The sequence below is a fragment of the Haliotis rubra genome, unplaced genomic scaffold (genome assembly GCF_003918875.1).
Source record: "Haliotis rubra isolate DU_JTF1 unplaced genomic scaffold, ASM391887v1 Scf1380, whole genome shotgun sequence".
Lineage (NCBI taxonomy): Eukaryota > Metazoa > Mollusca > Gastropoda > Lepetellida > Haliotidae > Haliotis > Haliotis rubra.
Genome location: NW_025765315.1, coordinates 80276 through 106892, shown reverse-complemented (window position 1 = coordinate 106892; position 26617 = coordinate 80276). Strand labels below are relative to the sequence as shown.

The 26617-nt window shown below is 39.5% G+C and overlaps 1 protein-coding gene across 1 annotated transcript in view; it reads right to left on the bottom strand.

Annotated features, from left to right (window-relative positions):
* LOC124268446 (polypeptide N-acetylgalactosaminyltransferase 2-like) overlaps nt 1–26617 on the bottom strand; it is a 61566-nt gene that overhangs the window by 21206 nt on the left and 13743 nt on the right. Inside the window, exons 2-3 of the mRNA XM_046703406.1 lie at nt 3970–4379; nt 130–228 (exon numbers count right to left, since the gene is read on the bottom strand). Of these exons, the coding sequence (XP_046559362.1) occupies nt 130–228; nt 3970–4379 (509 nt within the window). The remainder of the gene's footprint in view (nt 1–129; nt 229–3969; nt 4380–26617) is intronic.

Below are 26617 nucleotides of genomic sequence, written 5' to 3'. Positions count from 1 at the left end.
TTTATTTAGTAAAATGGTTATTAATTATCGCAAAATCCCCTCAGAAAAACAGTTTATATACATTCACATCATTTTACACGTACAAGAACCTTAGCAAACAAAGACAGTGCAAAGTGTACAACCAGCTACCTGACAATTGTGCGGAGAAGAGCCGATCGAGCCTCATTATGGAAAGTGATGATGACGGATGTTGATGGTAAATTCTGCCTCCATTGCTGCTGTCGACACCTGGAACAAAGTGTAATGCTCTCATCATCTTCCCATCAAAACAGTGTTGCTGTAATGATTATTGCCTAAACCAGACCTGTAGGAGTCAAATCATTTCTTCACACAATCAACCAAAATTTGGTACATGTACATAAACTATTCCCATGTGTACTTGAAGCAAATAGCAAAATGTTGCAAATACTTTGAGTAAGCAGAGCTTCAAGCCACTGTTAGCCATGCTTTTGCTTGGCAGACATACAGCATATCAAATATAAAATGAAATGATTCTACAGGAGAGATTCGCAGGAGATTTGCGTGAATGAGAACAGCTGATATCTCCTAGGACATATCATACTGAGACAATAAACTGCTCTGTAATGAGAAGTAATCTTAATATATATAAAGATACTTCGGTCAGAGGACATTTGGGTGACATTCTCCATATACCAAAAGATCGTGGGTGAGATTATGTGTCAGAAGACATTTGGGTGAGATTCTCAATATACCAAAAGATCATGGGTGAGATTACGTGTAACCACTAGGCTCGGAGGACATTTGATTGACATTCTCTATGTATCAAAAGATAGTGGGTGAGATTCTATGTCAGAGGACAAATTTGTGAGATTCTATGTCAGAGGACATTTGGGTGAGATTATACATGTATGTCAGAGGACATTTGGGTGAGATTAATATGTCAGAAGACATTTTGGTGAGACTGATACATCAGAGGACATTTGGGTGACATTCTCTAAGTATCAAAAGATCGTGGGTGAGACTATGTGTCAGAAGACATTAGGGTGAGATTCTCAATATACCAGAAGATTGTGGGTGAGATTATATGTCAGAGGACATTTGGTTAAGATTTTATGTCAGAGGACATTTGAGTGACATTCTCTATGTATCAAAAAATAGTGGGTGAGATTCTATGTCAGAGGACAAATTTGTGAGATTCTATGTCAGAGGACATTTGGGTGAGATTATACATGTGTGTCAGAGGAAATTTAGATGACATTATACATGTATGTCAGAGGACATTGGTTGACAATCTCTCTGTATCAAAAGATTGTAGGGTGAGATTCTCTATGCATCTACGAATACACTATGGACATTTATTTACTTGGTTCTTCAAACAAATCAATGTACATAGGGGCTTGATTGATGTATGTGATGGACCAATGTGCCTGCAGTTATGTATTATGGGCCTTTGGGATAGAATTACAGAAATAAAACCTATCTGTCTGTCTGTCTGATTTAAGCATTTAGAACTTGCACCTGAAACTGCAAAATGCAACCTCATATCACAACCAACTTACACCCAATACATGTTAACATTTTACACTTCAAATATAACACAGACTAAGCTGGAAAACAGAATGATGTGGAACTGCCAGGGAGCAGTGACTGATGACTACACAGACAGTGGTTGAATGATTGTAACCGTTCTTGTCAAGATGTTTTATGGAGCAAGATAAAATGATCTTATCAGACCCACAATGGTTTTGCTATGGTGTTCTCAATCATCATTACCAAAACTCAGACATTGTATCCATTTTTATGTCAAGCACCAGGTGCAACCTGTTTTTGTCTAATAGAACAAGATTATTACCCTACGGCTGCACTGGGTGCAGCTAGGTTCCACTTCACTCACATCGAGCCGTGTACATGATGTATTGTGGATCAGATCGAATGGAAACTCTAATGAGCATTTCATAATTTTATTCAGTCTCTTGCAGACCCTCAAACAAAGTTATCCAAACCATCAGTTTCTGAAATCGAGGAATCTAACGGCTTCTACTATATCTTATAAGATAATTATCAACTGTAAGATATTTTCATTTCAGAGACTATATGTTAGTTTATAGTTTATTCATCAATTGATACTATCATTATTTCCGCATGGAGCCGTGCCAAGCATCCGTATCACAAACTGTCACTGATGTATTGATATCGGTTGTGATCAACTGTCATACAGTGACAGCTGGATCGATCCTTACACCCTACTTCCAGTACATGCAACAGCAGACCCAACACACTCAACTACACATGAAATCAAACTACTGTTTCCCCAATCTGTTGCACAACTGTACAATCAAAATGGACTGACCAATCAAAGATGGACGGGAGGGGATTTCTTTTTAAAGAAACGATTTGTTCCCCAAAATGCGGGCATAAATCTTTTGTCCTAAGTATTTACATAAAAAATCCATTAACTTGACATTTGGATGTTCTGAAGATGTATTGTGTGGCCAAAGAAATTGTTTGGCTCCTCATTTCAAAGAAAAAAACACAGAAAATCAACATATATTGATTATTGTTCTCTTTTTCTCAAACAAGTTTTTTTCAATAACTGAACTCTATCAGACTGAATACTTACAGTTAAGTCAGAAGAAACAAAATCTGATTGGAACTTTGCCAACTTTGTATTAATATACTCATGGAAACGAATACGACAAAACATGAAAGTACAAGTGTTCCTTTATTTATTTCCAGATTTTCTCCTACAGTGTATAAAGCACGACAAGAATCCTGGTAAAGTGTATAGGAACAGTTTCTGTGTTCCCTTATTCGTTTCCATAAGTATATTATCAGTACAATGAGAACAAATACAAGATGGTCACAGATACAGTGTTTTCTGACAGTAATATCATGTTACCATGGCGACTTGGAATGAATACAATCAGTTAACCTGTACAATCAGTTAACCTGTACATCAGATTAACATGAAGATATTCAACAAAACCCTTCTAATGGGGACTTTCAAACTTTTTAAACTTTGGGTGATAAAATAAGAGAGAAATGAGTATGATCAATGATAAAGTACTCTGTAGTCTTGGCTTAAACAAAGATAATCAATCATGTGATTTTTAAAGTGATTCAGAACTTGTTCACTGGGATTTGGTGAAAATCCCAAGATTCATCATTTCTGTAAAAAAGCAACTATGGAACAACCATTGATCCATCATGCATGGGGACAGATGAATTATACATCTAGTGTATTCTTTACCAATAGCCTTCTGCTCACTCACACACGTCTGCTTTGTCCAGTATCTAACCTCTGATGCATCACAGGATATAATAAACAGTATCAACCGCAAATATGAATAATAACGAACAATATGAATTGGTTAGTACAGTAATTAGTCTATTGTGAAGTCGGTGATAGGCATGCAGAAGTTTAAAGAACATGAGTATGGGACTGTTTTATAATAACTTCTTTAACCCTGGTAACATTTTTGGGCTAGTTCTTGCCTCCTTCTGCCCATTCATCTTACTGAAAACCTGATGAAACCTTCTAATCACAGATGAAACTGAGTGTCTGGTACAATAATTTCAAACCACAAATCAAAGTCCTCATTTCAAATGGGCCAGTTAATTAAAGCAACAGGTAAGCCTGTGGTTAAAGCGATCGCCTGTCACATTAATGCTTGAGTTTGAATTTCCAATTCACAACAGTGTTCAAAGAAAATTCTCAGCTGTGGTATTGTTTGATCATGTCCCCCTCAGTTCCACCTCATTAAAGTCAGATATTTTGCACCGATACTAAACCTGTCTGTTCAAATATCAGAGGACACATCCAAAACTGGTCACTCAATACTGAAAAATTACTGAAGATCTAACAGCCCCAATGCTTATTGGCTGATTAGAAAGTTCATTGACATGACCTCTATAAAAGTGTCCTCGTATTTCCTTTACAGAAAGGTACTGCACTGAAGTAAAAGATTAGATTTGAATGAGATAGATCTCCAGTTCTGGCGTACTCACAGTTGATGGCGTGTATCTGGGACGTCACGGTTAGATTTGGTGTTGTCACTGGCAAGCTGGTTGAACTTATTCCTGGCATAGTTGTCTTCCCCTGGCCGAACCCGCTTCTTATCTACATACGACTTTTCATCATACTCTTCCCAGGGAACATCGTTTGGACCATCCTCAAGAAAATCTTTCACTTTATTATGATCTAAAGGTTTAGGCACTTTGTGTCTCTTTTGGGGTTTTTGAGTAGGTTTCACGATTTCTTCAACTTTTTTCTTGTACGTGTCATCTTTGGCCTTTTTGGGTGGTGTGATGATTTTTTCCTTTTTTGGCACCACAAGTGTGTCATCATGTACTATGACTGGACCGATCTCGTTCGGGAAGACATTTTTGGGTAGGAGCTTATTGCCTTCGCCTCCTGTCTGCAACACGAAAATAATAATTGTTACAAACAGATCATGACAAACAAATACAAGATGTACACAAGACGAATATAAGCACATTCTCAAAGAAATTTCTCTCATTATATTAAATTCATAAGTTTTAAAAGCATTAAAAACATTATAAATGCTTCTAAACTGAACATTCTGTAACAATTACTTTTTCTGTAATTAAACTACGGCAAGCCAAGGTATCATAGTTTGAGAAAAAATGAGAATGATTAGCTGGCTCATCTTTCTTCATCCATCATTTAAAATTTTATCTGCAAGCATATCTCAATATATCAAATCTTTGTTTCTGATGATCATGCATTCTGTACAAATCCTACATTTGGCAGATGAATAACGACCACTAATCAAGGGTAGTGCTGATCAAACCAGAACTTACTGAGCAAACAGGTCTTCTCAAACTCTCACATGATTTGTACAACACACTACTATTAATTCATTTAATTCATTATTAAACACCTAAAATTAAATCTATTTATGCAAGTATGCAACAAAACATTAAGCAACAACACTACAGATGATTTATACATTCCCTAAGCCAGTCCCTGCCATGAATTGTCAACTTCTGAAGCATCGATCACACTTAAACTACCGTAAGAGACAGACAAATGATACTGGGCAAGTTTATGCATCACACAAATTTTCCCTTGCATTCAATAACAATTTATGAGAAAATAACCGACAGTGCATAACTGCCATTAGCCCGAGAACTACACCAAGTCAGGCCAATATTATCCACAAACCATTTGAAAAGAGTTCACCATTGACATGATCAATATGTTTATGAAAAACAAAATATTGAAATAAACATGTTCAAATAAAACAATTCATCCCCAAATACAATTGCATTCAGCATATTTGGTATGTTTAGATTTTGAAAGAAGGTGCAGTCTTCAGAAGGTGTTCTTGGATCAAATGTTGGAACCATTTCACCACGATATGAAGGTGAACTAATGGTGTTCAAGTGATTATCGTTACACCGATGCCGATATGTGCACATCTGTTAGTACAGGCCGTTACTGTAAGTGGAAGCATCCTGTGGAACAACTCCAACCTTGACCCACTCCATCATGTCCATCTTTTACGGGATCAGTTAATTTAAGTAATGCTCTCAGACAATCCACTTGCCTCTTTGCAAGCAGCACTCTATTTTCACAAAATGGTCGTGTAGTGATTTTCCTAAAGGCTTGGAGCCAGTCCTATGTGGCAGTGTTGATTGAAAAAATGATTTCTCTTGAAAATGTCAAAAGGGCAAATGCTGAGAGCGGCTAGAAAGGCTTGACATTCTATCAAGGCAGTCAATCTAACCCCTTCCTTCGATGAACACCCTAGTTAAACAATATATATTACATTCTGCATATGGAAGATCAATCAACAGGCAAATGTGAAATGTGGACTTCATCCCTTAAACACATATATGAATTACTAAATATGAATTTATATGAAATATAAGGCGAGCATATGGATGGCAACTTCTTTAATGTCGACGTTTCTGGGCTACTTCTTGACCCTTCTTCAGGTGTGAGAAGGGGCAAGAAGTAGCCCAGAAATGTCGTCGTGTTATACAATAAAGAAAAGTTGCCATCCATATACTCGTCTTATATATTGGCCAACTTCTAAATGCCTCTCAAGAATCTCTTATTATATAAAATACTTGCCTTAAACTACTTATCTGCAATATCGTACAGAACTGAACCCAGTTGAATGTATTCAAAGAAACAAGATACTGGTTCTGTGTAATGTAAGTTCAGAGAAAGGAAGACAGTTTACAATGAAGTTGTGGGTCAAGGCTTCTGGTAGTTTCCTGCACTATCAGAATATCTATCTGCAAAAGGTGTCCACTCAGACTGTCCACTCCGGGCATTAAGGAAAACAAAATACGTTATACAGTACATTCTTTATTGTGGCCACTTTGTTATACGGGCATGCTCAGGCATAAGTCTCCTCTTTTTTGTCGAATTTTTAAGTGGAATTATTGTATTATTGGGTTTTTTGGCTAGATTGTTTGGTATAATATTGTATGAATGAGATATTTAATGAGTGGTTTAATTAATTTGGGGTTTGTTAGAATGTGATTGGAATTAGTGTTTGTGCTATATCTTGAAATATTTCGCAGCCATGGAGTAATGCAGATCTGATGAGTGATTTATATGATAGTAGTAATGTTTGTTTGTTGCTACCCCATTTACTATGCGATAGGTATTTAATAATGTTGAGATCTGACTTGCATTTTTCTTGTATGAATTGAGTGTGTTTGTTCCACGTTAAGTGCTGGTTTTCATTACCCATATTGCTCCATCGCGGCAAACTTGGATTTATTTATGTTTATACGGAGGTTGTTGAATATATCATCAGATTTGATGGTCTATGGAGACTTTAAAGTCTCTGTCTGTTAGAAAGGCTGATACAAAATTTAGAAGTGCCCCTTTTTTTGCGAAAGCCTGATTGAGTTGTTTTATATACATAATGTGTTTCAAGATATTGTGTGAGGTGGTTGTTAATGAATGGGTATGATAAGGGAATGTTTCCAGGCTTGTGGTATTTGACCGTTTATCCAAGCTGTATTATAAAGTTTTAGTAGTTGGTTTATTAATGACTTGGGAGCGTTTTTAATATGATATAGCTGACATAGACATTGTTTATGTGACTTACCTAGCTTATATAGTTACATATTTTAAATGTTGTTTTTATTCCTTGAACTGTGCCACGGATTCTGTGCCTGCCCGGCATCAGGCAGAGATCCATCAAAACAGATCTTGACAAGATCCGTGTTCCATCCATCATTAAAGTGATGCAGCTCATACATACAGCTGACAAGAAGTCTTGGAGCCAGCAATATATGCATAAGTTTACACTGGTCTGATTCTGCAGGGCAATCCTTTCAGAAAGACAAAACCATGATTGCCTACAGACTTGAGACAATGCAGGTACCCAAAACTAAGAAGAATGATGACCATGATGACTGCCAACACTTTAAGACTTGACAAGAGTGTAGGCCACCAACATACAGTGCCAACAGCCAACTGTACATGACTTGACAAGAGTGTAGGCCACCAACATACAGTGCCAACAGCCAACTGTACATGACTTGACAAGAGTGTAGGCCACCAACATACAGTGCCAACAGGTGCCACCAACAGTGCCAACAGTAACAATACTGACATGACTTGACAAGAGTGTAGGCCACCAACATACAGTGCCAACAGCCAACTGTACATGACTTGACAGAGTGTAGGCCACCAACATACAGTGCCAACAGCCAACTGTACATGGCTTGACAGAGTGTAGGCCACCAACATACATGACTTGACAAGAACAGGCCACCAACATACAGTGCCAACAGCCAACTGTACATGACTTGACAAGAGTGTAGGCCACCAACATACAGTGCCAACAGCCAACTGTACATGACTTGACAGAGTGTAGGCCACCAACATACAGTGCCAACAGCCAACTGTACATGACTTGACAGAGTGTAGGCCACCAACATACAGTGCCAACAGCCAACTGTACATGACTTGACAGAGTGTAGGCCACCAACATACAGTGCCAACAGCCAACTGTACATGGCTTGATAGAGTGTAGGCCACCAACATACAGTGCCAACAGCCAACTGTACATGACTTGACAGAGGGTAGGCCACCAGCATACAGTGCCTACAGCCAACTGTACATGACTTGACAGAGTGTAGGCCACCAACATACAGTGCCAACAGCCAACTGTACATGACTTGACAAAACGAAGTCCTCAATATACACAATGTACAGAGAAACAATCATTGACGACAGTTATCACAACACTTGACACAGATGACCCAAATCCACAGAACCAATGACTGCCAACAGTGCTAGATTTTACACAATATGAATTGATACAAAATACTGGAACAACATGAAGAAGCGACAACTGCCACAATCCTAACACAATTTATATCTAAAGCTACCAAAGAGATACTACAATACTAATGATGCCAGGATATTAGTGCATCCAAGTTTACAAGAAACAGCCTGATAATTAATGGAAAGCGTGTATGAATTTCAACCATCCATCCTTCTTTAACCCATTGCCCCAAGTCACTACCTAACACATTCCCTCACCAAACAAAATCCCATAAAAAATACTTTTTTACAACATGAGACAAACATGGATTCAGCAAAGTAACATCAATAAGAGCCTGTGTTTCTAATAATGTAAGAATCTGACTGAGACTTTCTTAAGATTTCAGAGAAATCTCTTCTGGGGAATTAGCAGCGACAGTGCTGTGACCATTTGCTGGCAGACTCTGCATTGTGATTGATGAAAGTATTTGCAAACACATCAATCTGCTTCGCAATTTTTCCCCACCTCCATTAAACTAGCTTTGGCCATTTCAGGACAAATTAATCTGAAACAACTCCTCTCTCAAACTCCCTATGACCTTCTCAAAGAAATGGTTTTATTGGTAAATGCCATTTGCAGTCTTTGAGAGAGAACGGAAGTAAAAATGGCTGAAATGATTGAGGAGATGGCGGCTGAAGATTTCTCCAGCATTTATGCAATCTGGGTCTCTACCACAACGGCAAGATCTGTGACAAAATACCTCAATTGACCAAAGATCATTAGCCTTTGTCCAGATCTTTACTGTTACCATGGTTACAAAAGAACCTGAGTCACCCCTTTATTACCTTGTTCCTGTATGCATCACAAATGTTTCCAGGCATTAAGTGAAGTGGTTGATAGATGGAAACTTTGTACAGTATTACGGTATCACTACAGCAGAATATGGAAACTCGCTGATATTTAGGTACATTATTAAGCATTCATTGAACTACTCGTCCCTTTCCGTAACCTGAAAGTAGACTCGTGCCCCTCTTGTAGCCATGTCCAGGAGAAATATTCCCCCAGCCAATCAGAATGCGCGTACGTAGAGAAGAAATTGGGTTAAATTAGTTAGTTGAAATAATTTTCATTTCGGCTTGCATAATTTTTTTCCCAGACACTTCAAGTATATTCTAATTATTGCATAGTCCTCCTGAGTTTCCTGAATTTTTATAACCAGGATATATTAACATTATGGCGTAGGAAAGTACTTAAGCATGCTAAACATACCCTTTGAGGTAATTTCTTTGGCGTGGATGCCATGTTTGTTTTCCAAGTAAACTAGAGTTACATGCCCTTGAAAATAGTTCGGCGACTAGACTATTTCTTTCTCTCTGCGCTTTTGTGCTCAGACAGGGTCAAGTTCAGTAAAATGGCTACAAGAGGGGTAGGAGTCTCCTTTCAGGTTACGGGTTGTTATGAATGGTACAGAAAATGGTACTGGTAAGGGATGCAACTCTGCACAGCATTAGACTATCAGGTCATCATCCATCAGGTTTACAGAAATAGACAAATTGCTGACAGGATATGTTGCCTGTTCTGAAAACTAGTTTGTTGTTGATCCCAATATATTTTTTGCTGAGGAGGAATGACTGAAAAAATCTTCTGCTTCGAATAGGAATTCTCCCCTTCTTCCCTGACCACATCAGATGGCCAGTGACAGAAAGGTGACGTTTGTTCCTGGTCTTACAAAACCATATTACAACTGATTTCATGTTTGGACAAAACATAAATAGGAAAATATCTACATTCAGGATCTACAGTAGATCTGTCAGACAACGTGCCTCAAAATTGGAGATTTTCTGTAATGCACAGAAATCGTAAGTTTTATGTAGAATTGTTAGCAGAGAATATCGTCCTCCTTGTGATTGTATCCATGACACTACTGGTTTCAGTAAGCATCATAATAAACACAGTAATCGCTTATTTAATCTATTCACAATTCCCCCTTAGCATATCAGGCTATTCAAATACTTACCATCAACCATCGACACGTCAACATATCTCATGCTTGGCTGAATGTGTATCGGATGTATCAATGGCATGTGGGGTATTAATAATCACATTCATTCTTGCATGTAGACAACATAACCATCACAAACCACTGGAATTTCAATACCTGTATATCATTTAAACAAGCATGAAGTACAACAACACAACCCTGTCACTGATATAATGGTATACTGGAAGTACACACGACCCTGTCGCTGATATAATGGTATACTGGAAGTACACACGACCCTGTCGCTGATATAATGGTCTACTGGAAGTAAGACACAACCCTGTCGCTGATATAATGGTCTACTGGAAGTACACACAACCCTGTCGCTGATATAATGGTCTACTGGAAGTACACACACCCTGTCGCTGATATAATGGTCTACTGGAAGTACACACAACCCTGTCGCTGATATAATGGTCTACTGGAAGTACACACAACCCTGTCCCTGATATAATGGTCTACTGGAAGTACACACGACCCTGTCCCTGATATAATGGTCTACTGGAATTACACACACGACCCTGTCCCTGATATAATGGTCTACTGGAAGTACACACAACCCTGTCCCTGATATAATGGTCTACTGGAAGTACACACAACCCTGTCGCTGATATAATGGTCTACTGGAAGTACACACAACCCTGTCGCTGATATAATGGTCTACTGGAAGTACACACAACCCTGTCGCTGATATAATGGTCTACTGGCCGCCTGGGACTTTCGAGTGTTGGTGCTACTGAATCCACACGCTACTAGCTGTCTCAAGCACCTCTAACCTTAGGTGTTTCCTTAAGGTCAATCAGCGCAATGGTTATTATCATACACACTAACGTTTTCAAATACTTTTACTAGAATTTGAAGGTATTTGAATGTAAAAATCTTGGCTAATGTCACCAGGTGGCCCCATCGTTATACGTATGGAGGGTCACGAGTCATGCTCTGGAATGAACCTTTCATTGATTTGAATCCATGTTCTGTTTGTTGTTGTTTGTTCGTTCATTCGTTCGTTCATTTGTTAGTTTAGTTAAATGTCAGAATAATCCTGCTTTATCATGAAGAGGGGAAACCAGAAATGGGTTTCACACATTGTGCCCATGTGGGGAATTGAACCCAGGTCTTCTGCAACATGAGCGAATGCTTTAACCACTAGGCTACCCCTCTGCCCCGTTTGTTGTCATGAATGCAAGCTCAAAAAATAAGAACAAAAAAATCCTCATTTCTGAAATAACAGATGGTTCATGCATAGATTGAAACCAGTAGAAAGTTTAATAAAAAACACTGAATGGTCGGTGGGTTGTAGAAATGAGCCTTCCTTTATTTGAATCTATGCACAAATCTGTTGTAACAGAAAAACAGAAAGAAAAAAAAAAGTCAGAAAATGCGCAAGTTTAGCAAATGCCTGATAGGAATGTAAATTTTTGTAATAAAATAATAATGGTTTCAGAGTAACGGAAGGATGGACACCACAATTACTATATCCACTTTGCAATTCATGGTAGGTGATAACAGCTTCACATCCTGAAATGACATGAGTGGTAGCTAATATAGAGCTATTTCATGTTAATGAAAGATCTATACATTCAAATAACTCACAACAGGTGGTTGGAGTCCATATCACACAAAGTTCATTACAAACAAAAAGTAAGGCGTGAATTTCACCAGCTACAAACAGCTGTGAGTGTAATTAACTCTAGAGGGGTTGTCAAGCAGCCTGCTGAACTGCTGATTAATGCTGCCATGATTCAACTCAGAGCCTCGTGATCTTGTAGGCGCTGATCGAAGACACTTGGCCAATTGATGAAAGGAGGCCCTCTCTTCCCTCGAACAATCTCAAACAGTGGCTAATTATTGAAAATCAAAGTTTTCTCTCTTGCTGCCGTTTAGGGTATTCAGTTCTCAGGGTTTGCTTCAACAGTTACCATAGTAACCTTTTCATGATTTCAATTAAAGGCAGTTGATGAAATCGAGTATTGAGAAAATCTGTCACAGTTAAAAACACAGGTTAGTTCAAAGTGTTATTCCTTTTGCAACAATGCTGAAAGCACCAATTTTAGGATCACTTTTTCATTCTCAGCTACACATTTACAATTATGTTGAGTTTCTAAATGATATACCAGTTACTATGGATACCAGTTAAGCAGATTTCAAACAATGTTCAACATTTTTAAAGTCAGTATGCATGAAACTATCCAAGCCAAAACCAACACACAATTTAAACAGACATTTTTGTTCACTTATTGTCTTCCATAAAAAGAAACAGCTTCTCCCTATAACAATTCGAGGAGGAATCAAGTTTTCATGAATGAGTAAGTTATGATTTAACTATACATCCTCAATGCATCAGCAATTGGACAGTCAGTGCCAAAAAGGTTTGGAGTCTCCCAGCCCAAAATTTGCTATTCATCAATTCAGTAGAACTTGACGATTACATAGACTACCTGAAGCTCACTTAACTGGACAAATCAGAATTTGGAACAAGTGATAAGGTTGTCGATTGATATCAAGATAGTAACTCTTCTTGGAAGCCACTTCAGAAGTGTTTCAGAATTCAAACCTAAAACTGGGATGACTGTCAAAACAGACGTCTAAAGAAAGAAGTTACAAAACCATTGTTAATATGACCTCGAGGTTTTGACAGCTCCCCCACAGAAGCATGCTGTTGCATAAGCTGGTGCCAGACAAAACCATCAATTACACTGTAGTCTTGTGAGTCAGACATCTTGTTTATTGATGAAATCTTCCAGAGTGATTAAACGCTTGTTAGTGGTAGTCACGTTGACACGCAAAAGGGATCTATGATCTAAGATGAAATTAGATCACTGAAGAAATCATGTCCTTCTTAATGATAAAATCAATACAGATTTCCTCCCCCAATGTTTACCACTGTGAACAAAGATAAGATCACAGAACCCTTCAGACGGCAGACACACAGGAACAGTTTCATCAGTCCAGCCCAGGAGCTTTATGAAGTTCTTTGGTGATAAACACATCTTGGCACCAAGAAGCAGGAAATGAAGGGCTTCCTGGGAATTGTGAGATTGTGGGCTATATTATTTATGTCGACATTATGACACAGTGGTTTAGGATCCATGACTTTCACCTCTAATTTTGAACATTGAGTGAATCTACATATCAATGAGTTGTATGTAACAGTGCTTTAAAAACAGTCGTCTGTCAGCTTAATATGACATCGTTTAAAGGTGTATAGCACCGTCACACAGACACAGGGGCATCTATTAGACAAGTACAAGTGCCAGATCCTGGTACTGCTATGGGAAGCAACTCTGCACATCCTATTGCTGTGCCATGGCTGTGACATCAATTTAACCAATGTCCAAGTTTGTTGGCATTGTGTGGATATATACAACTCCAAACAAGTTAAGTGAGTGAGTGAGTTTAGTTTTACCGCCCTTTCAGCAATATTCCTGCAATATCACGGCGGGAGACACCAGAGATGGGCTTCACACATTGTACCCATGTGGGGAATCGAACCTGGGTCTTCGGTGTGATGAGCCAATGCTTTATCCACTAGGCTACCCCACCACCTCAACAAGTTAAAGAACAACCACAGCTGTGTGTTACAATACCCATCAGCCAGGACAGACTACATACAGTCATATGAACAAATCAAGTGTTCCTTAACTCCTTTTGAGTAGGATGTGGGGAATATTAAATCTGCATGGTATAAAGCGATGCAGAAATGTGTGTCCAGACGTACAGAATGGAAACAGAAATATAACTATATAAGAGCCACAAACAACATAGCGTGCTGAAAGAGAGAGAAAAGCGTGTTTGAGAAAAACATCAACTTTTTACACTGTCAATAAGCATAAATACAGGTAATGATCATTGTCAGTCGAGGGAAATAAAGTCACTTGTACGACTCGTAACTTCAGTGTTCTGAACAGCGGACAACTCACACGAAGCTGGGCAGAGCTTTGACACCAAACCACGAGGGACAGTCACTCACAAGTTGTTGACTTGCCAGTTTTCTTCACTGGAGGTTGGGTTGGTCATCCGAAGCCCAGGTTGGGTTGGTCATCCGATTGCCAGGTTGGGTTGGTCATCCAAAGCCCAGATTGGGTCAGTCATCCGATGGCCAGGTTAGGTCGGTCATCCGATGGCCAGGATGGGTCGGTCATCCGATGGCCAGGTTGGGTCGGTCATCCGATGGCCAGGTTGGGGTCGGTCACCGATGGCCAGGATAGGTCGGTCATCCGATGGCCAGGTTGGGTTGGTCATCCGATGGCCAGGCTAGCTGACCAAATGTATGTGTTTACATTGCCATGGATTGTGATGTATGACAAGGTACTGGACAGAAAGCTTTGTTGAGCCAGTAAAGAAGTTCAAATTTCTGTCACTGCAGTCACTGTTTGCATGTCTGCATTGTGCGCTAATAGTTATACTGGGGCGGTGGGGTAGCCCGGTGGTTAAAGTGTCTGCTCGTCACGCCGAAGACGGGGTTTGAATCCCCATATGTGTGAAGCCAATTTCTGGTGTCGCCACCAGGATATTGCTGTAATATCGCTAAAAGCGGTGTAAAACCATACTCACTCACACACTCAATTATAGTTATACTTCCGAGTGCTCAGAAAAACAACAAATGAGTGTCATATTACCATTATTCCAGTCGTATCACTCGGCTACTTCACACATTTTACCCATGCCATGAATCAAACCCAGGTATACAGAGCTAACACCTTCATGGCTGGCCTACAACCGAGCCGAACCGAATATCAATTGACATTAGAATCGAACATGAGGTTACTGCTGAAACAATCAACTCCTTGACACACTTAATGCCGAGGTAGTAAGATACTGTCCATAAACGCCCATCATTGTCAAGAGGTGAAGAAACATAAAACTACTGCAAATATTCTGTAAGTACCCAAAACACCTGAAAGCTTTTGCCATAGCTATTCAATATAATTTGCTGATTCCATTAGACTCCCCAAAATGTCAAAGTCTCCAAGCGCTATCTAAATCCCCAAATCAATGAGACACCCTGGTATTCAAGGGACCTCTGAGGTCAAATAGGTACCTTAGAAAATATCAGTAGCAGCATAAATTAATCTGTATCAATCCCACAAATTGCAAACTCTCGCATAAAGCAATTTAGCACAGGTCAGCCAATCCATAAACATAGGAATGATAGATTAATAAATGATTTGGAAATGCCAAGAGATGCTCCCCCAATAAAACCTAACGAAAGTCTCTAATTTTCGAGTAATGCTGTACTTGCTTCTTGGCACTGATTTATTAGGCTTCTGTCCCAAAGCTGAGCAGGAAAATAATTATGGCCAGGTTTTCACCTCAAGAAATGCCAAAGGATCATCACAGCCCCAAATCAGGAGCCAAATCGAATCCCTTATATTGTAGACCCTAACAGGAACAGGATTTATTTCAGTTTGAAAACATATAAATATGATTACGAGTTGATTGCATCGACAGTACAATCAAGTGGTGGTAGTTTATGACTTGCATTGTCGATTATTCACCGACAGCTTCCTCTGCAACAATGTCCACGTTGAATCCCAGCCACGGCAGACAGGCAAACAAACATGTACGTACACGTGCAGGCCATTCTCATTTGTTTATTGGTACCATGGTTTTCATACTGCAAAATCAATAGCAATATTTCTCAATTTTCTCAGAAAGTGTATTCTATGTGGAACATTGGGACAGAGGCTGTTATTATGAATGTCTGCACTGCTCACTGACTTAACTTAGTTTCAGCGTCTCAAGTTATCCTATTCTTCTTTACAACTAAACAAGGAATATTATTATTATTACTTTTTGATTTTAGCAAAAACCTCATAAACCAAATATAATATACCAACATCTTCAGTAAAATATGAATATCAACAATATCTGGAGACTCTGGCTAAAAATACTTTCATGGTAACGGTTTTGACTGTTTTCATCATCATGATCATCACCTTGTCACATTCTTAGCCTAATGTTTGCTTTTTCATAAATAAGCTGTTTACTGTGCGTCCAATAAAGGGAAGTTAATGTATTAAACGCTGGTAACAAAACTAAATATTAATAGATACATTATTGGTTCAAAATCAAAAAACATTTTGTTAGATGCATATATACATAACATACCTTACCAAGCTCCCACTAAGAGTCAACGAGAGACTTATACAACCCACTCCCAAGCTACGTATGTTTACACTATTATAGCGGACTATAAATATGGAACATAAAGATCAATTATTCCTTAACCGATTGACTATCAATAAATATCAGATAAATAAATTTGATTAAAAATGAAAAATAAATAACACATTTCATGTCACTGGTGTGTGGTAACAAAAAAGCTTCTGAACATGACTTTGAAGCACTCAATGATTAAAGATGTAACTTTGTGGTTTATGTGTGTAAATTCAAACTATAATTTCATCACAGTACTTCACATAAGATATTATCAATGACACAATTTTCATATTGATAATCGTTTCAGCTAGCGCTACACTTCCATCAAATCGAAGTTGAACCATACATGTATTCATTTTCTTTATTTATGTTCACTTATCGATTTATCAGTCCATATGGAGAAGGGGTTATAATTACACTGAGCATACAGGACTGTAAATGAAGACATCACCAATAACACTGATGAGGGAATCACTGAGGCCCTATCATTGCCGAGGCGAGGTGAGGTGAGGTGAGGTGAGGTGAGGTGAGGTGAGGTGAGGTGAGGTGAGGTGAGGTGAGGTGAGGTGAGGTGAGGTGAGGTGAGGTGAGGTGAGGTGAGGTGAGGTGAGGTGAGGTGAGGGGAGGGGACTTACAAAATGACATATATTGAAAATAGTATGCATTTATCCATCCATAATGTGTACAATCTGACACGTTCTCAAAGTCAATAGGCATATTTTTTGCAAAATATATTTGACAAGTATGGATTATGAGTTAAATTTAAGTCCACTCCTTCCAATTTGGAACATTGTACATACAATGCACTGTGTAAATATTCAGTGACTAATTTCAACTACTCTCATGAGATTGGTGGGAGGTGGCGTGGCCTAGTGGTTAAGCTAAAGCGTTTGCTCCTCACGCCAAAGACCCGGTTTTGAGTCCCCACATGGGTACAATGTATGAAACCCATTTCATTTCTGGTGTCTCCTGAAACACTTTCAAAGAACACTGATTTATGGTATTGGATGTCATCCATTTTTATTCCTTGGATGCTTAAAGGCCTATATCCAATAACTGTCTGAAGAGCAACTTTGTCATAGTGCCAGTAAATTTGACTCCCGGAACAAATATACAACCAAACTATAGCTGACATTCAAACATTGAAACATGACAGTTTGCAAAATCTGACTGAGGTTCACCTGTAACTCAGTGACTTTAATTCAGTTTTCCTCAATCCAATATGCTCACTAAATTAGATTTGGAAACAAAAGCTAACTTTTCCCATGCTGTGTGTATCGCCGGTGATATAGATTAGTACCTCCTATATTTGCAACTCCCTGGCCGTGTGGCCTTATGCATACACATCAGGCGTGCAAGGCTAAATATTTCAAGTAATTTGGCTAACCTTTCTGTTAACTTAATTGATTCTTTCAAAAGGATCCAATCTTAAATGAAATGCAAACATAAAGCAGTTGAAAACAAATTTCCAGGAAACTGAGAAGCCACAATATCTATAGCATTGACAAGTTTATGTTTTCAAGACACATTCATTGGTACTTTGTGGCAGCAATACATTTAACTGTCCCCTGATTGGAGCGACCTGCTCAGATCGGGATACAACATTACAGAATATCTTACCGTTCTACAATATGGTTTTCACCTTTAAAATCTGTCTGACATTCTTCGTTTGTTTCTTTGTTGCCTACAATTGACAGAGCAATATTCCTGACATATGATGATGGTCTGTAAATAATGGAGTCTTGGCCAGACAATCCAGTGGTTTACATTACCTGCATTCATCTAGGCAACCAGGTAGACTGACTGACTGAGTTTGGTTTTACGCCACTTTTAGCAATATTCCAGCAACATCACGGCGGGGACACCAGAAATGGGCTTCACACATTGTACCCATTAGGCAACTAGGACACAATGACATACATGTGTTACCTTAGGGTGTCGGGACCAAGTAACGGAGTCGGAACCCCCTGATGCAATTATTCACCTCTTACAACAGAGGGTTGCTTAAGACCACTTGTAGAACCCGATCTTCATGGTTTAGACATTCTTTCAAGTTGGTCAATATTTAGCCAATATTTAGAAAACTCAGGAACACCATGTGTGGAAATTCAGAATCATCGGCTGGGCCTTGTGCAACAAAAACATAGAAATTTAACCTGCTATTACACACTTTATGTTGTACATTACTGTCCCCACAATGAAATGAACTCCTATAACTGAAAATATTTGATCAACAATATTTGGTCAATACTTTGGCTGTAGACTGAAACCAAACCATAATGCTGATGGAATATATTGTCAGCAACATGAAAACTACATTTAGTAAACGGATACAAGGCATTATGGGTTTCCTGCTGCCTTGTCTCATGTTTCAAATTCTATATGGAACGGATATGATGAATTTCACAAACATATATCTCCCATTTCTGGTAATTACCATTTAAATACCGATTCTACACATCCAGCATCATTTGTTTATGGGTTGCTAGTGACGATAAGAGTCTATTATCGCATCATTAAAAGATAGAGAGATCTCCCACACATGTTATCATTATGTGCACATCATTTACCTCCTATTATCAAATTTCCTTTGTGATGAAACTACTTGTGTTATGATTGGTTGAAAACTCATAACTTTTGATTGGGTTCATTATACCCCAACAATAATAAAAAAAAATTGGTTAATGTCAAATTTTCATATTTTCCTTGTAAGGTTGTTATTGCAGATAAAATTAAAGACAATAACATGCAGTTCTATATTTCTTTGTTTTTATTTAGAATCCGCTGAAAAAGCATTTTAAAATTTCAGAGCCAACTAAAATGACGCAGCTTGCTAATTTAAACTGATGACTAAAATATCATGAACATAACTTGAGTCTTCAAGACACCTTCAATCATGACCAGTAATTACGGGAAGTGAGTTCTCTCAGAAATAAGCATGTTCTCCGACCCTGAAAACATCAAAATAGTGGCCCAAGTAACTTTATTACTAATCTGAAATTTCCAACACTGCGTGTGACCATGTTAACCATTCTGGCACATACCTGGGTCTGACAACCCACACTCCAGTTCCCAAAACCAGGACCAGTCAATGATGTCATCGACAAATGATCAGTCACAGCAACAAGTCAAGATATTATGGAAAGGACATGTTGATGATCTTGACCTTTAACAAAATTGACCAAGGAAATCCTGTTCAATTAATCAATCTAGAGCTCTGAAGACCTAACCATGTTAGCATTGATCAAACTGATTAATCAAACATCCCTAAACACCAGGATGGGGCGCCAGATCCTACGCAGCGTAATATCTTTACAGCAATTGCTGGGTAAATTTAAGGATATATGAACTGATTGTCAGCTGAAAGTTGAAAATTGTTCACAAGGAGTCCCCGGAGTCCCCAGATGCTGATATGGAACATATAGCTGTTTCTACATGAGTGTGTTTGTTGTATCATGCTGCATCACTTCATGGTACATAGTCATGTCATTAGATATTAGTTGCAGTGGTGACCATATTCTTTCAACTGCTTGCATGACATCAACACTGCTGCAGAGATCCTGAAATCATCTTTCCACATGACACAGATTCATATAGTCTTCCTCATCTGGTCCATATGGACAAACAACATTAGTATTCCCCATGGGCCCCATAGGTGTATGGATATAGCATGAAATAATGTTCAGTAGTTCCCAGTGAGCTGTCTAATTCTTGCATATTAGAGATTTATGTGACATCATTATGGTCGTCACAGCAATAAACTTCACTTGACACCCAAACTCACACAACTTCTTGCTTTCTTATTGTAAGTAATGCTTTGTGAGGCACTTGAAGATTAATAGTCACATTACCATCTCCCACTACCAGGTACCCATTCATTGCTGAATGTACAGAGTTACATGTTGAACTATGTCTCTTGCCTACAGAACCACCACAAAACGTTTTAATGTTTGGCAGGACATAAGTCCTAGAAGCCATCAGCAGTTGTGCTGTAAACCACTCGCCCATCCACCTACATACTCCAAATGACGAACTTAAGTCCCTTCTGCTGACGTGCGTGGCCTCTGCTGTACATGGGACCACATGTCCCATATGCAAAGGGCAAACATCAATGGACAGCACAGACTCAAAAAAGAGGCTGGCCCTAGACCTTGCTATGTAAGCGAGTTGCGGTGAAAGTGGCTGGCCCTAGACCTTACTATGTAAGCGAGTTGCGGTGAAAGTGGCTGGCCCTAGACCTTGCTATGTAAGCGAGTTGCGGTGAAAGTGGCTGGCCCTAGACCTTGCTATGTGAGCGAGTTGCGGTGAAAGTGGCTGGCCCTAGACCTTGCTGTGTAAGCGAGTTGCGGTGAAAGTGGCTGGCCCTAGACCTTGCTATGTAAGCGAGTTGCGGTGAAAGTGGCTGGCCCTAGACCTTGCTATGTAACCGAGTTGTGGTGAAAGTGGCTGGCCCTAGACCTTGCTATGTAAGCGAGTTGCGGTGAAAGTGGTTAAAGGTCATGTTCAAGATTACTGCACTTATATCATGTCTATAGCGACATGCGTGTGTGTGTGCGTCTGCTTGTACTAGGCTGGACTAATGTAGTATTTTCAGTACCAGCCAACAGACATGCCACATCACAGCTTATCATGGATGCCCATTCGGACACATAATACTGAAGCGTCCAATCCTAGTTCTATCCCTATATCTCCTTACTGCCAAGAGCCAGACATAGTGACAACAAATGGTGAAGAGAGTGAGAGCTCTGTAGCCATCTTGGTGACAGCACCAGGAATACAGGGTAGTTTCTTGAAGAAAACAGATCCCAATATCAACAGCATTGGAAACCCCACTAACTTGGTACACACTGAACATCAGCGGAAAGACTGAGATGTGTTGAGCACAGGTATGAAATAGCAAAGTGTTCAGCTGGATATGATCACTACATCATGCTGTTCACTCTCAAAACATCACTAAAAACATCACTAGTATTGTCAGTATCATTCATAACAATCAATAGTTTCAAGATTAGCAACTAGTTTTTAATATTACACATATTTTTGTAAATTTCAAACTTGTCTTTGTGGCTGGTCAGCAAGGATTATGGCAACTGCAGATTAAAGTTTGGTGTAAGTGGTGACAAGGAAGAAATCAGCCATCCTTGAAATCTTCAGCTATACTATTCATTTCTGTTACATTGGTTAACATAATTAGCAAGTCTTAAAGTATGTTCACTAGTATCTCCATACTATTCCAATAGTTTTTCAACTATCGCAACCATAGTCTCAATGGTTACTCTAACTGGTTTCTGGGAAAATACTACCAGACAAGCCACTGTGGTGACAAGTGACATGATTGGTCAATCATCTTACTGGTTTCTGGGAAAATACTACCAGACAAGCCACTGTGGTTACAAGTGACATGATTGGTCAATCATCTTACTGGTTTCTGGGAAAATACTACCAGACAAGCCACTGTGGTGACAAGTGACATGATTGGTCAATCATCTAACTGGTTTCTGGGAAAATACTACCAGACAAGCCACTGTGGTGACAAGTGACATGATTGGTCAATCATCTAACTGGTTTCTGGGAAAATACTACCAGACAAGCCACTGTGGTGACAAGTGACATGATTGGTCAATCATCTAACTGGTTTCTGGGAAAATACTACCAGACAAGCCACTGTAGTGACAAGTGACATGATTGGTCAATCATCTTACTGGTTTCTGGGAAAATACTACCAGACAAGCCACTGTGGTGACAAGTGACATGATTGGTCAATCATCTTATTGGTTTCTGGGAAAATACTACCAGACAAGCCACTGTGGTGACAAGTGACATGATTGGTCAATCATCCAACTGGTTTCTGGGAAAATACTACCAGACAAGCCACTGTAGTGACAAGTGACATGATTGGTCAATCATCCAACTGGTTTCTAGGAAAATACTTCCAGACAAGCCACTGTGGTGACAAGTGACATGATTGGTCAATCATCTTACTGGTTTCTGGGAAATACTACCAAACAAGCCACTGTGGTGACAAGTGACATGATTGGTCAATCATCTTACTGGTTTCTGGGAAAATACTACCAGACAAGCCACTGTGGTGACAAGTGACATGATTGGTCAATCATCTTACTGGTTTCTGGGAAAATACTACCAGACAAGCCACTGTGGTGACAAGTGACATGATTGGTCAATCATCTAACTGGTTTCTGGGAAAATACTACCAGACAAGCCACTGTGGTGACAAGTGACATGATTGGTCAATCATCTAACTGGTTTCTGGGAAAATACTACCAGACAAGCCACTGTGGTGACAAGTGACATGATTGGTCAATCATCTAACTGGTTTCTGGGAAAATACTACCAGACAAGCCACTGTGGTGACAAGTGACATGATTGGTCAATCATCTAACTGGTTTCTGGGAAAATACTACCAGACAAGCCACTGTGGTGACAAGTGACATGATTGGTCAATCATCTAACTGGTTTCTGGGAAAATACTACCAGACAAGCCACTGTGGTGACAAGTGACATGATTGGTCAATCATCTAACTGGTTTCTGGGAAAATACTACCAGACAAGCCACTGTGGTGACAAGTGACATGATTGGTCAATCATCTAACTGGTTTCTGGGAAAATACTACCAGACAAGCCACTGTGGTGACAAGTGACATGATTGGTCAATCATCTAACTGGTTTCTGGGAAAATACTACCAGACAAGCCACTGTGGTGACAAGTGACATGATTGGTCAATCATCTAACTGGTTTCTGGGAAAATACTACCAGACAAGCCACTGTAGTGACAAGTGACATGATTGGTCAATCATCTTACTGGTTTCTGGGAAAATACTACCAGACAAGCCACTGTGATGACAAGTGACATGATTGGTCAATCATCTTATTGGTTTCTGGGAAAATACTACCAGACAAGCCACTGTGGTGACAAGTGACATGATTGGTCAATCATCCAACTGGTTTCTGGGAAAATACTACCAGACAAGCCACTGTAGTGACAAGTGACATGATTGGTCAATCATCCAACTGGTTTCTAGGAAAATACTTCCAGACAAGCCACTGTGGTGACAATTGACATGATTGGTCAATCATCTTACTGGTTTCTGGGAAATACTACCAAACAAGCCACTGTGGTGACAAGTGACATGATTGGTCAATCATCTTACTGGTTTCTGGGAAAATACTACCAGACAAGCCACTGTGGTGACAAGTGACATGATTGGTCAATCATCTTACTGGTTTCTGGGAAAATACTACCAGACAAGCCACTGTGGTGACAAGTGACATGATTGGTCAATCATCTTACTGGTTTCTGGGAAAATACTACCAGACTAGCCACTGTGGTGACAAGTGACATGATTGGTCAATCATCTTACTGGTTTCTGGAAAATACTACCAAACAAGCCACTGTGGTGACAAGTGACATGATTGGTCAATCATCTTACTGGTTTCTGGGAAAATACTACCAAACAAGCCACTGTGGTGACAAGTGACATGATTGGTCAATCATCTTACTGGTTTCTGGGAAAATACTACCAGACAAGCCACTGTGGTGACAAGTGACATGATTGGTCAATCATCTTACTGGTTTCTGGGAAAATACTACCAGACTAGCCACTGTGGTGACAAGTGACATGATTGGTCAATCATCTTACTGGTTTCTGGGAAAATACTACCAAACAAGCCACTGTGGTGACAAGTGACATGATTGGTCAATCATCTTACTGGTTTCTGGGAAAATACTACCAAACAAGCCACTGTGGTGACAAGTGACATGATTGGTCAATCATCTTACTGGTTTCTGGGAAAATACTACCAGACAAGCCACTGTGGTGACAAGTGACATGATTGGTCAATCATCTTACTGGTTTCTGGGAAAATACTACCAGACTAGCCACTGTGGTGACAAGTGACATGATTGGTCAATCATCTTACTGGTTTCTGGGAAAATACTACCAGACAAGCCACTGTGGTGACAAGTGACATGATTGGTCAATCATCTTACTGGTTTCTGGGAAAATACTACCAGACTAGCCACTGTGGTGACAAGTGACATGATTGGTCAATCATCTTACTGGTTTCTGGGAAAATACTACCAGACAAGCCACTGTGGTGACAAGTGACATGATTGGTCAATCATCTTACTGGTTTCTGGGAAAATACTACCAAACAAGCCACTGTGGTGACAAGTGACATGATTGGTCAATCATCTTACTGGTTTCTGGGAAAATACTACCAAACAAGCCACTGTGGTGACAAGTGACATGATTGGTCAATCATCTTACTGGTTTCTGGGAAAATACTACCAGACAAGCCACTGTGGTGACAAGTGACATGATTGGTCAATCATCTTACTGGTTTCTGAGAAAATACTACCAAACAAGCCACTGTGGTGACAAGTGACATGATTGGTCAATCATCCAACTGGTTTCTCACCGGGGAAATTACTACCAGACAAGCCACAGTGGTGACAAGTGACATTAGTCAATCAAGTACAGTCAGGTATTAATATCTACATCACAAGGTTCCCTTTAGGAAAATGAAGACATATCTGTCAATCATTCTGATCTCAACACTTCTGTACTAAAATAAATGATCATTCATGCACTGGAGAGAGGTCAGGTTGTCCGAAACCATGATTGGGCTATGCTCGCATGGACTGGCATGAATGGCTTCAAGAGCCGTGACCTTCACCCTGATAAGTAACTCCTGACTCATACCTGCTTGCAACGATACAAAAATCTGTATCGAAACCCGAATAAAGAAGTTGTTCATCCATAAAGTTTGTCCTTATCTGATTAACCAGCTGATAAGCAACATAAGTGCTGAACACACACAATGTGGTAAAGGTTGGAAGTGTTTTGTACTGAGCAAGCTTGAGGTACAGTTTGGCAGAGATGCAGATAGAAACTCACCCTGATTCAATGATAACTCATTGTAGTGTGAAAATCATTGATTTTCTCCAAGAAAAGCCTGCCATGGGAAGGTGCAGGGACCACTGTAAACTCCCTTATGCTGTGAAACTAATCGGCCAATTAGATGTAAATTCTCGTGACTTAGGATGCTTTGCATGTAAAATGCTGGGGGAGACTCCAAATAGAGAGAAACTTGTTACAACTGTGCAGCCATGCTTCCGTTTGTGGACACAATTAATGCATGCATTGAGAGGGCTGGTTCCAAATAAACGTTTTAATAGCTATCATTTGCACTGAAACTTGCAGAGATCGAAACGTCTCTTCCCATCTGCATTCAGTCAACATGTCCCTGGTGATATTGACAGACATCCTGGAAGCTGGGCATGTTTGAAAGTCTTGTATGTATGTGAGTGAGGCTTTCAGCACTTGCTTCAACTTGAAAGCATATCATGACTGTGTTGCTGAGAGGCTTAGGGCTCAGATTAGGTCATTTTTGTGGATGGTAACAGATAGTCTTCCCAAATGTCAAAAAGATTTGTTTAAATTAGGTAAGGATACAGATAAATGTCATATCAACAGCTGATGAATTCATGAAAGTATCCTGATGTAATTCGTCTCTCTGGAAAACCTTTCAAAAGGCAAACTGTATCCAACTTAAGGATTATTTGCATTGGACCAAACCAAACAAAGGTTTCAAAAATCCCTGGCTAATGACTAGTTCGTGAAATCAGATGTCTGCAAATGTATTCAGTGGGGAAATGAAAATAAAACATGGCTTTGCCCATGATAACCAACACAAATACAACTGCCCCATCTCAGTAACATTAGATCCCCCACCTCTCTATGTGAAGAACTGAACACACTTCATACCAAACATCAAATGGATGGGAAATGTTTAAGAAACATAGGGCTGAAGAACATGAAAAGGATGTCAATATTACTGAGATAAAAAGGGTCATTTAGGGGTTAAATTAATTACCACGGTCGTGAAATCAATGAACATATTGGCTTCTTGGACTACATCAACAATAAGCCCCTGGTTCAGGACCATGACATCACCCTCATCAACCACGTGCATTCCATTTACAATCCTGGCCTGCTGCATGAAGCTGAGGGAGGCCAATCTGCAATGGTAATTGGAGCACCAAAGACATCACAGGCACCAGTTTTCCTCCCCCATGGGCTTCCTCATCCTACTGGGTACCCTTTCATTGCTGGGTTAGTTTATTTGATACAAAGTCCCTATCTAATGCAATTGTAAGGAAATAAA